The 10,182-nt window shown below is 48.8% G+C and overlaps 1 protein-coding gene across 1 annotated transcript; it reads right to left on the bottom strand.

The window, feature by feature from the left end:
- Positions 1 to 1,771: 1,771 nt before the first annotated feature.
- Positions 1,772 to 2,542, bottom strand: LOC125532978. Its single transcript, XM_048696809.1, has one exon. It carries the CDS (start codon positions 2,332 to 2,334, stop codon positions 1,924 to 1,926), a length of 411 nt encoding a protein of 136 aa, XP_048552766.1. The 5' UTR covers positions 2,335 to 2,542; the 3' UTR covers positions 1,772 to 1,923.
- Positions 2,543 to 10,182: the final 7,640 nt, after the last annotated feature.

Genomic DNA, 10,182 nt, shown 5'->3' with positions numbered 1-10,182 from the left:
GTCCGGGACGGGCCGAGCACCGGTGGTGCTGGCCAGGACGCATGCTGGCAGCGCCCTACTTCATCTCGCGTTGTCTCGCTGGCCAATGGTGGTGGTCATCTTCGTCATCAGAGATGGCCGGCCAGAGGCTTGGTGATCGGATCTCGAGATCCATCATCTAGTCCCGGCTGCGAGTTGGGGAGACATGGTTGCCGGTGAAAATCGAGTCGTTGGCAGGCGATGGCGGCGTTCTACGCCGTTAGCTTGATGGAGGCATCATTGTGTAACTACTGTCGACCCACTCGTGCTGCTCTGGGGAAACCCTAGGATCTGGTGTTTCAGATCGGACGATGGCGGCACTGCGGTGTCGTTTCTCTCTTGGGAGCATCGTTTGTGGTGCAGCGCTGGAAGTCAGAGGCAGGAGGTGGAGCGGCTTCGTCTTGCACGGAGCTTTGGTGGAGATGTTAAGTCATGCCTGACCGACAGGTGCTACACTTTGTCATGCCTGGTCGGTAGGTGCTACGCACGACAGATCTTCCAAAGACTTCAAGATGTGTCAGCTGGTGATACTTGGCAGCATGGTGCTGAGGTGTATCAGTGGCGACCGCGACGTGCACAGCTGTTTGCGCGCGGGGAGGAGGTGCCGTTGGGCGCCGTGGTGGCGTCGACGATAGCTAGACCGAGCAAGGTTGATGCATCAGTACAGTTCTGAAGATGGAGCGTTGGCAGTTGGCGGCGGCGGCCTCTGAGAGCACGCCGGACCGGCGAGACCCATGTCCGGCAGGCGTCCTGGATGGGTCCTCAGGTCTTACATGTTAGGTTTGGCTGCGTTGTCTGTTTGGTATTAGGCCCAGGCTATCTGCGCCCCTTCATCAACTGGATAGGTGTAGCGACAGTTTGTTGCTTAGACGGCGGCTTTAGTCTTACTGTGGTATTACTTTATAAGGTCTTGTGAGAATAATTAATAAAGTGGCCGTATGCATCGCCCAGATGCAGAGGCCGAGGGTCGTCCTCTTTTTCTAAAGAAAAACCTTTGATACCCCTATATAATGAGATAGCCACACCCCGTTTAGGGTGTTGAGCAGTTTCTCAAACTCCATGTTTTACAGAAGTGCGCTATGTTACTATCTAAGTTACTTTCACTATGACTAGCCTTACAATGTGATTCATCAACAGCTGGGACCCGCGCGGATCACGTCCCGGATGTCAGTGGGCCAGGTGGGAAGGTCTGATCAGGAAGCGATCAGATCAAGCATTCAATTAGCTAACTAGATAGATCAACCTTGCTATACGTACGATTAATCCTTGTCTAACACTGTACGATTAGACACAACCATAAATAATTCAGTTTGTGGGTCATAGTATTCAGAGATGATCCCATGTCTGGTCGTCCATTGTCCGACGCCACAACATCGTACGTACAGTAGTTTCGTAGATTGATTGAGCAGACGGTTCTTTTCTTCTTCTTCTAACAAGGCGCAAATGGTTCGGCAAAATGAAGCTTCCTCTGCCAACAGTGATGAATAACCGCACACAGGCACTTAACATATCTGACACCGAATTTAGCAAATGAAAGTACATGCCTGTTACTATGTAAAACATGCTGAGAGTACAAGATTGTATGAACAGCAACGTACGTATAGAGACATTAATTACTTCCTCCGTAAACTAATATAAAAGCGTTTAGAATACTAAAATAATGATCTAAACGTTTTTATATTAGTTTACAGTTATATTAGTTTACAGAGAAAGTACTTGGTTTTATGCCGTAAGTGGCCATTTATTTGCAAGAGGTTTATTAGCTTCATATCTACGTACTCCTTCAATTTTTTTACTTGGCACGTAACGTAATGTAATGCGTGGTTGGGTAGGCCGGTATGTATACGTAGCTGCTGCCGCTCCTAGTGCTGCTACGCCTCGTTGACGTCCAACGGCAGGCCACGCTCACGCCGGAGCACCCGCCGCACCGGTCGTGCTCCCGTCCGCGGCATCGCCATCGTCGTCGCCACGGCAGCGCGGCTTCCACTTCGGCCTGGGGGAGCCCCACCGCACCGGGACGCGCGGCCCGCAGCGAGCCTCGTGCTCCAGCCCTCGCCTCGCCTCCGGGCTGAGCGCGAAAGGGTGGGGAGGGGTCCTCAACCGGTGCCTCCCCGGCGGCGGCGGCGGAGGCACCGCGATTCCATCAGCGGGGGCGGGGGCGGCATCGCCTTCAGACCCTCCGGGTGCTGCCGCCGGCACTGCCTCGTGGAGCCATCCGTCGACGCCACCGGCTGCAGGACTGGCCCGCGATGGCTCGGCTGACGCCGTCGAGAGGAGGAGGAGGGCCACGAGGCACAGCGAGAAGAGTGAGGCCATTGCTGGTGAAGCAGGCTCGCTGACGCCTTCCTTTCCTGTCTGTGAAGAATCAGAGGGTGGCAGACAACTAGTTATAGCAAGTTGCCGTAACTGACGGATGCTAATGTTAACAGATTGCAGGTTAAGGGAGTTAATGTGAACCCGAGTTTGAAACAGATCCTGGCATAACCACACTTAATGGGAAGCATTTGCTTCGAAAGAAACTTCTTCAACGGCAGCATTGAGATTTCAGGCAACTCTAGCTGATCTCTGAAAAGAGTTTAACTCCAACCAGGACAAGCCGTTTGTCAGCTTTATGAAATGTTTTGAGCCAAACATTCAAACAATCCCCTAAATTATTTGGAGTTGTTCTCAAATCAAAGGCACATTTTATCAGACACCAGACAAGTCTGGCAGCTGAACACTCAAAGAACAGGTGGTTGATATTTTCCTCATGTCCACATAACACAAATTCTTTTCCTCCTTTCCACCCTTTTTTGATCAAATTATCTTTGGTTAGAATACTCTTGCGAGCTAGCAGCCAGAAGAACATTTTGATTTTAGCAGGGGTTTTCACCTTCCACAAGAACTTGTGTGGGAAACCCACATCAGTCTTAATGAGAAACATATATAAAGATTTAACAGAAAATATTCTGCCACTAGTTAGCATCCACTGTGGTTTGTCTTTTCCATCATACATCCTAACCTCTTCACATGTACTCCCTCCATTCCAAATTAGTTGACTTGAATTTATCTAAATACGGATATATCTATACTTGTTTAGTGTCTAGATACATCCGTATCTAAAGAAATATGAGTCAAGTACTCCCTCTGTAAACTAATATAAGAGTGTTTAGATCATTAAAATAGTAATCTAAACGCTCTTATATTAGTTTATGGAGGGAGTAATTTGGAACGGAGGAAGTAGTTTTGAGGTTAGCTCACAAGTCTGCAGAATCACCAATCAGATTTCTTCTAAATGAGAAATCATCCCAGCCTTTGTCAATGGCCTCAGCAACAGAAATCTTGTTATCAAAACTAATATTATACAGTCAGGGGTAAGCATCTTTCAGTGGTTTGTTTCCCACCCACCGGTCTTTCTAAAATCTGGTGTTTCTCCCATCCCCTAGTTTTTTAACATGCTGATAATATATATTTTTAACTTTCAGGAGACTAGCCCAAAATTGGGAATCACCCACTTTCTTTTTAATCCCAGATATACATTTATTCTTCACATATTTGTTAAGAAGAAGATCAATCCAAAGTCCTTCAATTTCCAACTTCCAAAACCACTTAGATAAGAGGGCTTTGTTCATGAGATCCAAATTTAGGATTCCCAAGCCACCCTCCATTTTTGGTAAACAACAGGTTTTCCGGTTCACCAAATGGTACTTTTTTTATCTTCATCTTCCTACCAAACTATGTTCTGCTTTGATAGAGCCAAGGAAGAACAAGAGGCATATAAGCAACTGTTCGGGTGTGAATTGGGGGCGTTACCTTTTACGTATTTAGGTATACCCATTCACCACCGTAAGCTAACAAATAGCGAATGGAAGTGCATTGAGGATCGTTTTGAGAAGAAATTGGGATGTTGGAAAGGCAAACTGATGTCATATGGAGGCCGGTTAGTTCTTATTAACTCGGTGCTCACTAGTATGTCCATGTTCCTTCTGTCTTTTTTCAAAGTACCAGTGGGTGTTCGGAAAAGACTCGATTTCTATCGACCTCGTTTCTTCTGGCAAAGCAATGAGTTGAAGAGAAAGTATAGATTAGCTAGATGGGACATTATTTGTCGACCTAAGGACCAAGGGGGTCTAGGGATCGAAAATCTGGAGGTTAAGAACAAATGTCTCCTCAGTAAATGGCTATATAAGCTTTCGCAAGAGACCGAGCCCACTTGGGCCCAGATTCTGCGTAATAAGTACCTTCATTCCAAGACCTTATCCCAGGTAACGGTGAGGCCGGCGGATTCGCCTTTCTGGAAAGGCCTGATGCGAGTTAAGTCGCTATTCTTTAACCGGACCAAGGTGGTTATCGGTAACGGTACGTCTACAAGGTTCTGGGAGGATACCTGACTAGGGGATACGCCATTGGCGGTTCAGTATCCTTCTCTCTATCATATTATTCAACGAAGAGATGCGACCGTTCAGACGGTGTGTCAGTCCACGCCTCTTCATATAAGCTTCAGGAGAGCTTTAGCCGGTAACTGTTGGGAAGCTTGGCTCCATCTTGTGAGAAGACTGATGGAGGTTCAACTTTCTCAGCGCCCAGATCGATTATGTTGGAAACTTACGACGAATGGAGTTTTCACGGTTAAATCTATGTACGTGGATATCATTAACTCTAGTTCTATTCCAAAGTCGAAACATGTATGGCAAGTCAAAGTCCCTTTGAGAGTTAAAGTGTTCATGTGGTTTGTGCATAAACAAGTCATTTTAACTAAGGACAACTTGATTAAACACAACTGGAATGGATCTAGTGGGTGTAGCTTTTGTGATACAGATGAAACTATTAAACACCTCTTTCTCGATTGTCCTATGGCAAAAATTTTATGGCAGTCAGTGAAAATAGCCTTTAATATTACTCCTCCACAGAATATTAATACGTTATTCGGAATGTGGTTGGATGGGATTGAGCCCCATACAGCGAGACACATTCGTGTTGGAGTATGTGCGCTATTATGGGCTATGTGGAATTGCAGAAATGATTTAGTCTTTAACAGAACATCCAACACTCATTTTTTGCAGGTTATATTCCGAGCCATTGCATTGTTCCGTATGTGGTCATTACTCACTCCGACGGAGGCCAGGGAGCGTTTGGTTACTGGATCTATCCGATGGGAGATGGTTGCACAGGATATCTTCAGCCGGTTTGGATGGTGGTCATGTAATAGGATAGGCAATTAGTTTTCCTATCTTTCTCTTGCCGACCGGCTGTGGCATTTGTTTTGCTTCTTCAGCGCTCTGTGAGCGGCTTTTTGTGAGACTTGTAGATTTGTGTCGAACCTATTTGCTTTGTTAATAAAGGTGGCCGTATGCATCTTTCCGATGCAGAGGCCGGGGAAGTCCCCCTTTTCCAAAAAAAACCAAACTAATCTAGCTCTGAAAAATCAACTTTTTTCCTCACCCGTACAGGAATAGGATAAAAAGACATCATAAAAATGGGTATGTTAGTCAGACATGATTGAACCAGAGTCACTCTCCCTGGCATATTTAAGAGTCTCCCCTCCCAGCAAGCACATCTCTTCTCAATTTTTCAGTAACTATTTTCCAAAACTTATTGCTCAGTCTCACATCAGAAACAGGTAAACCTAGATATTTCAATGGCACTTTACCTAGTTTACATATGAAAATCTCCTGGTATATGTGTGCCTTTGCACTAGTATCACCAAACAAGAAGATTTCACTTTTGTGAAAATTGATAGTAAGTCCAGACATTTGCTCAAAAGCACTGAGAATGAATTTCAAATTTCTAGCACTTTCTTCATCATCTTGTAATACGGATGTTATGTCGTCAACATATTGACTCCACTATTGCCAAAATCAGACAACACTCGCTTAACAAAGCCAGAATTCTTGGCTTTGTCCAAAATGATGGCCAAAGCATCTGCTGCTAAATCAAACAGCAGAGGAGACATGGAATCTCCTTGTCTCAAACCTTTGCGAGTTTTGAAATAAGGACCAATAACATCATTCACTTTCACGCCCACATGTCCCTCAATCATGGTACCAGATCACACCATTGATCAGGGAAAATTTCCAGTTTTAACATTTTATAAACAAATGGCCATTTGATTTTATCATATTCTTTTTCAAAGTCTACCTTAAAAGAGGAGTGCACTTTGTTTCTTATGATGAATTGTATTAAGGACCTCGTGTAACACCATCCCACCCCCTGTAGCGCCCAAGATGCGATTCTATCCCGATCACGTGATGAATTCATGATTGGGGCACAATCGCATTTCGAGCGCATAGCAAGCTGGATATCATTACAACATACCATGTACTGAATAGATGAGAATACAAGATAAAGGCTTACACTCGCCACAAGCTACAACATCAATACAACAGTTCATTAATACATAGCACTCATCATACAAAAGACCAGGATCCGACTACGGATGAAATCAAATGAAAAAGAAGAACGACATCCACCCTACTAATCCCAGGCTCCCCGACCAGGAACGTATCCCTTGATCGAAGAAGAAGAAGCATAAGAACTCCAAACAAGCAAGCATCGCACTCGCGTCAAAGCACCGCTTTACCTGCACCTGCAACTGTTGTTGTAGTAATCTGTGAGCCACGAGGACTCAACATTCCCATTACCATGGGTATCAAGACTAGCAAAGCTTAATGGGTATGGAATGGATAAGTGGTGAGGTTGCAGCAAGCGACTAAGCATTGTATGGTGGCTAACTTACGAGTACAAGAATAAGATGAGAAACTACGCAACAGTCGCAAACTAGTAATGATCAAGAAGTGATCCTGAAGTACTTATGTTCAAACATAACACAACCATGTTCTATTCCCGAACTTTGTCGAAAAGAGACAATCACAGTTACACACGCGGTTGGTGTATTTTATTTCGGATCTGGTGTCAAGTTCTCTACAATCGGATATTAAAAACTCCCATCTGCCACATAACTGCGGGCACGGCTCTTGAAAGTTTAAACCCTGCAGGGGTGTCCCAACTTAGCCCATGACAAGCTCTCACGATCAACGGAGGAAAATCCTCCTCCCGGAACAACCCGATCAAACTCGGAATCTCGGTTCACAAGACATTTCGAGAATGGTAAAACAAAACCAGCAAGACCTCTCGGCGTGCCGACACCCTGATAGTAGCTGCGTGTATTTCGTCTCAGGCCATGGTTGGATGAGCACAGCGTATAGCAACTGAGACCCGAGTTGCCCCAGGGGAAGCACACACAACTTTGTTTTGGACCAGGACTCATGAGGAGCACTGGCCCGGGTTGTTGATTAAGAAACCTCGGGTGCTAGCCGGTCCCTATGCAAGTTTTAGTTGTTATTAGGAAAATGGTAAAACCAATGTTGGGCCTTGCTGGAAGAGTTTTATTCAAAGCAAACTGTCAAGGGGGGCCCATAAACCCCAACCGTGTTAGGAACACAAAATCAAGGAGCATAATACCAGTATGACGGAAACTAGGATGGCAAGAGTGGAACAAAACACCAGGCAAAAGGCCGAGCCTTCCACCATTTACCAAGTATATAGATGCATTAATTAAATAAGAGATATTGTGATATCCCAAGATATCCATGATATCCATGTCCCAACATGTAACAACTTGCAACTACACCTGCAACTAGCAACGCTATAAGAGGGGCTGAGCAAAGTGGTAACATAGCCAAACAACGGTTTGCTGGGATGGTGGAAAAGGTTAGAGGCTATTTCATGGCATATTGGGAGGCTTGATAAACAAGTGGTGGGTAGCGCGACATAGCGATAGCATCGAGACAACTAGCATATCAAAAATAGTAGTGAGATCCAAGGTTATGGTCATCTTGCCTGAAATTCCGCTAGGAAGAAGACCGAATCCATGAAGTACACGAACCATCGTAGTCGAACGGATCCTCACAATCGCAACGTAACCGGAACTGTCGTGAAGAAGCACAACCGAAAAGAAGCAAACAACATAGTAAACAAACAAGCATAAACATGACATGATGCTCAACCAAGTATGATGCATGTCCAGTTTAATGATTCATAGCATGGCAAAGTGTAACTATCAGATTACGGGTTCCAGCAAACCCTTGTGAGGTTCGAACTCTGGTGTGTGCACGAAGTACTCTCTCCCCCTAGCTCGCTTGCTCAAGATTCCACAGCCTAGCTCGACGAACCCAAAGAACACGAGACACAGGTTTATACTGGTTCAGGCCACCGTGTGGTGTAATACCCTACTGTAGTGTGGTGGTGGATTGCCTCAAGGGGCTGAGGATGAACTAGTACAGTGGATGGACAACCTCAGGAAGTGAGGTGTTCTTGGGCTCGATGAGCTGGTGAGCTGGTCAGGGTGGCATGAATCCCACCCCCTATGGTGGTGGCTAAGTCCTATTTATAGTGGCCTTGGTCCTCTTCCCAAATGTTAGGAGGGAAGGGATCCCACAATGGCCAAGTTTGAAGGGGGACAACTAGTACAAGCTATCCTGATAAAAGGTGGTCTTCGCCTGCCAAAGGCTCTGGTGGTGACGCTGTTGCGGGCTCCGTGATGACCTCCGTCCTGCCGTCCTGGCGGTCTTGGTCTTGTTGCACCGATATGGAAACCTTTGCCTGATGCCTCGGGACCCCGCACCTGCGCTTGCCGCCTTAGCACCAAAGAGAAAACCAGTACACTGCGCCCGCCTGGCCTTGGTCGTCATGGCTCACGTCATGTGAACCTCGCGAGGTGCTCCCTGCATAGATATCTCCACTCCTCAGGAGCCAGCCTAGAGAGGTTGCCCCTAGGGAGGTCTTGGTGTTGTCCGCCTCGCGAGGCTTGGCCCCCTCGCGAGGTTCTTGAGTTGTTGCTGCTGAAGATGGGCCGTACCAGGCCGTTGGTGGAGCCATGCTCTGGGCCGTAGGCAGGCAAGTCTGGGCACCCCCGGTCCCAGAACGCCGACAATAGCCCCGGGGCCCAAGGCGCGCTCGAGCTTGGCTTCGAGGCAAAGCCAAAGGGCAAGTGCGGAGCACCACGGGCCCCAACGGCCTGCGGCCTTGGTTGACGCGTGACGATTGACGAGACATGGGCGCCTCCACTTCCCCATGCTGCCTCGATAACCGTTCGACTTGACGAGTCCCTGCTGCATGCAGAAGAAAACCATCATTACCTGCGATCATGGAGGCTGGCGGTTGGCCTCCTTCTGGCTATAAATGAGGAGCGGGCGGAGCCCCCGTTGCTCATATCCTTCTTCGCGCCACCTGCTTCTTGTTCCTCCTCATCGTCTCTCCGCCTTGCCGCGATACTCATGGCGCCAACCAAGAGGTTTTCGGCAGCGGAGAAGGGGAAGGCTCGCTAGGAGGGGCCCGACTCACAGCTGCCCAAGAGGGGGCGGGGCCGTACCCGTAAGCATGCCGTGACCCCTGTTGTGGCTCCTCGGGGGCGTGGTCGCACTTATTCTAGGGTTGGCTCATCCTTGGTGGCCGCAGCAGCGTCTCCTCCCACGGCGAGGGCCGCTCTAGGCGGAACAACCCCTATGCCGAAGGGAGGCGCGCCGTGGTCGCCCGGCCTCCTTGGTCGTGCTTCCATTCAGCGGAGGTGCTCCCGGAGTTCGTCGTGTGGTCGGAGAGTCCGGCCGGCACCTGGCTCCAGCTTCCGCGCTCTTTTGTCGGCGAGCTGTCAGCCCAAGGTCTTGACGGCCTCTGGTTGCAGGCCGACGGTTGCTGCAGCAAGGCCTCGTGGGTCGCGGTGGAGGTCTCCGCCGCGGGCAACGTGGCCCTAGCCCACGGCTGGCAAACGTTTGCCCGCACGCGCAGCCTGAGCGGGCAGTGTACCCTCCACTTTAAGTATGATGGCACCGTGACCCTCTTCGTGAGGGTGTTTGGGGAAGATGGTCGTCGCACAGGGTGCTGCCCCAAAGACAACGATGACGACGGTGAGCCCGGACTGGGCGACGACCGCGATGAGGCTGGGGGCGAGCTTGCCCTTGGCGACGGCCGCGGTTCACCCAACGACGACAGCTTCTCCACCGGCGAGAGCACCAGCAGCGGCGGCTATGACCAGCTGCCTCGCCGCCGGGCCCCCTTCGAGGACGGTGGCGCGTCGTCCTGCCGCCACGCGACGGTGAAGCGCGAGAGGGACTCAGATTGAGCTGAGTCCAGGAGGCCCTCGGAGCTGTGCCTCGTCAGCTGCTGCGGCCATGCGGGTCGCTTTTGCTC

This window comes from Triticum urartu, chromosome 1, assembly GCF_003073215.2.
Source record: "Triticum urartu cultivar G1812 chromosome 1, Tu2.1, whole genome shotgun sequence".
NCBI classification, from domain to species: domain Eukaryota; kingdom Viridiplantae; phylum Streptophyta; class Magnoliopsida; order Poales; family Poaceae; genus Triticum; species Triticum urartu.
This window is presented reverse-complemented; position numbering and strand designations above follow the sequence as displayed.

What these genes read in the sequence shown, in the direction of transcription:
- LOC125532978 (XM_048696809.1), bottom strand. Translation starts at nt 2,334, where the DNA reads ATGGCCTCACTCTTCTCGCTGTGCCTCGTGGCCCTCCTCCTCCTCTCG.